At 48.1% G+C, this 1,192-nt stretch overlaps 1 protein-coding gene across 1 annotated transcript in view; it reads right to left on the reverse strand.

Moving 5' to 3' along the window:
• Positions 1–1,158, reverse strand: part of OGFOD3 (2-oxoglutarate and iron-dependent oxygenase domain containing 3) — a 42,169-nt gene extending 41,011 nt beyond the window's left edge. Inside the window, exon 1 of the mRNA XM_010192155.1 lies at positions 882–1,158. Coding sequence (XP_010190457.1) covers positions 882–1,158 — 277 coding nt within the window. The remainder of the gene's footprint in view (positions 1–881) is intronic.
• Between the last annotated feature and the right edge of the window lie 34 nt (positions 1,159–1,192).

The raw sequence follows: 1,192 nt of genomic DNA on the forward strand, positions 1-1,192 counted from the left end.
CCAGCCCTTTGATCATCTTCGTTCTTCCACAGCTCCAAAAAGCATCTTCCAGCTTCCACACTGCCTCCAGATCTGTGTCAGCAAGTGCTTTGTCGGCCACATAATAACAAGAACTATAGACACAGAGGTAGACTGACAAAAAGCAAGAGCAGAGTTGCTTTCTGGCAGCAGTACCAGCTCAAAATGTTCATCAAGATACACTTTGCAAATCTAAAAGTCAGCACAGCTCATCCATGCAAACTGCAAGTTAGGCTCACGCTGCTCTTCAGCAGAGAATATGAAAATCTTTCATTTCTCTAGAAGATCCAACATCACCACTCCAAAGAAATAAGCGCTAGGGAAAACAAATACCAATTTGACAGAAGATAGGCTCCTCTGAAAGACATAAAACAGAGAAGTGCTTTGCAGGCAGCTTAAAAGTCACCAGCACAAACACACCTCTCAAGCCAGATGAATCAGAAGCTGGCATCTGTGCAACTACCACATGCTGGTAGCACTGAAAATGTCCTAAATCAGTTCCATTCTATACCCTGTGTGGTGTTTACCACTAACAGCCTCACCCACAAATCCACTATAGGAGTTAACAGAGTATGAAAATACACTAGAAACAGACTGAGCAAAAAGGGTTTTTTCACACAGCCTAAGCAAAGCAGTTTCAGAAGATAATTATGCAGGAATGACAGAAAAACCTGCCAGACACAACAACTTACAGGCTGGCCCAAGAGGCATGAACGTTTTGGGATTTAAACAATATACACACAGACCAGGTGTGTGCTAGGAACACAGGAGCTTTGCAGTACACATTTGGCTTAATGGACTTAACAGTCTGTTCTGGTCCCCTGCAGACTGCTTATCTACCTCAGACAATCCTAGCCAAATACCTTCAAATCTTTTGTGGCTGTCGTAGTCCTCAGAGCAGGGGATTTCGATGAACTTGTCCTGCAGGTTGTCGCTGCGATGAGCCAGCACCTCTGTGACCCCATCCTCGGCGCTCAGGTAGCCCCAGCTCAGGAGGCCACCGACGGCAGCAGAAGAGAGGAGGAACGCTGCAGCCTTCAGACACCTCCACCGCGGCTCTTGCTGGCCTCTGTTCTTTCTGGCGCTGCAGAAGGAGCACAGCGACAAGCCTCGCGTAAGCCAGCGACAGGGGCCCGACATTGGCGAGACCCAGCCAAGGGCCAGGGCCGGTACT

Source organism: Mesitornis unicolor, unplaced genomic scaffold, assembly GCF_000695765.1.
Source record: "Mesitornis unicolor isolate BGI_N332 unplaced genomic scaffold, ASM69576v1 scaffold48549, whole genome shotgun sequence".
Lineage (NCBI taxonomy): Eukaryota > Metazoa > Chordata > Aves > Mesitornithiformes > Mesitornithidae > Mesitornis > Mesitornis unicolor.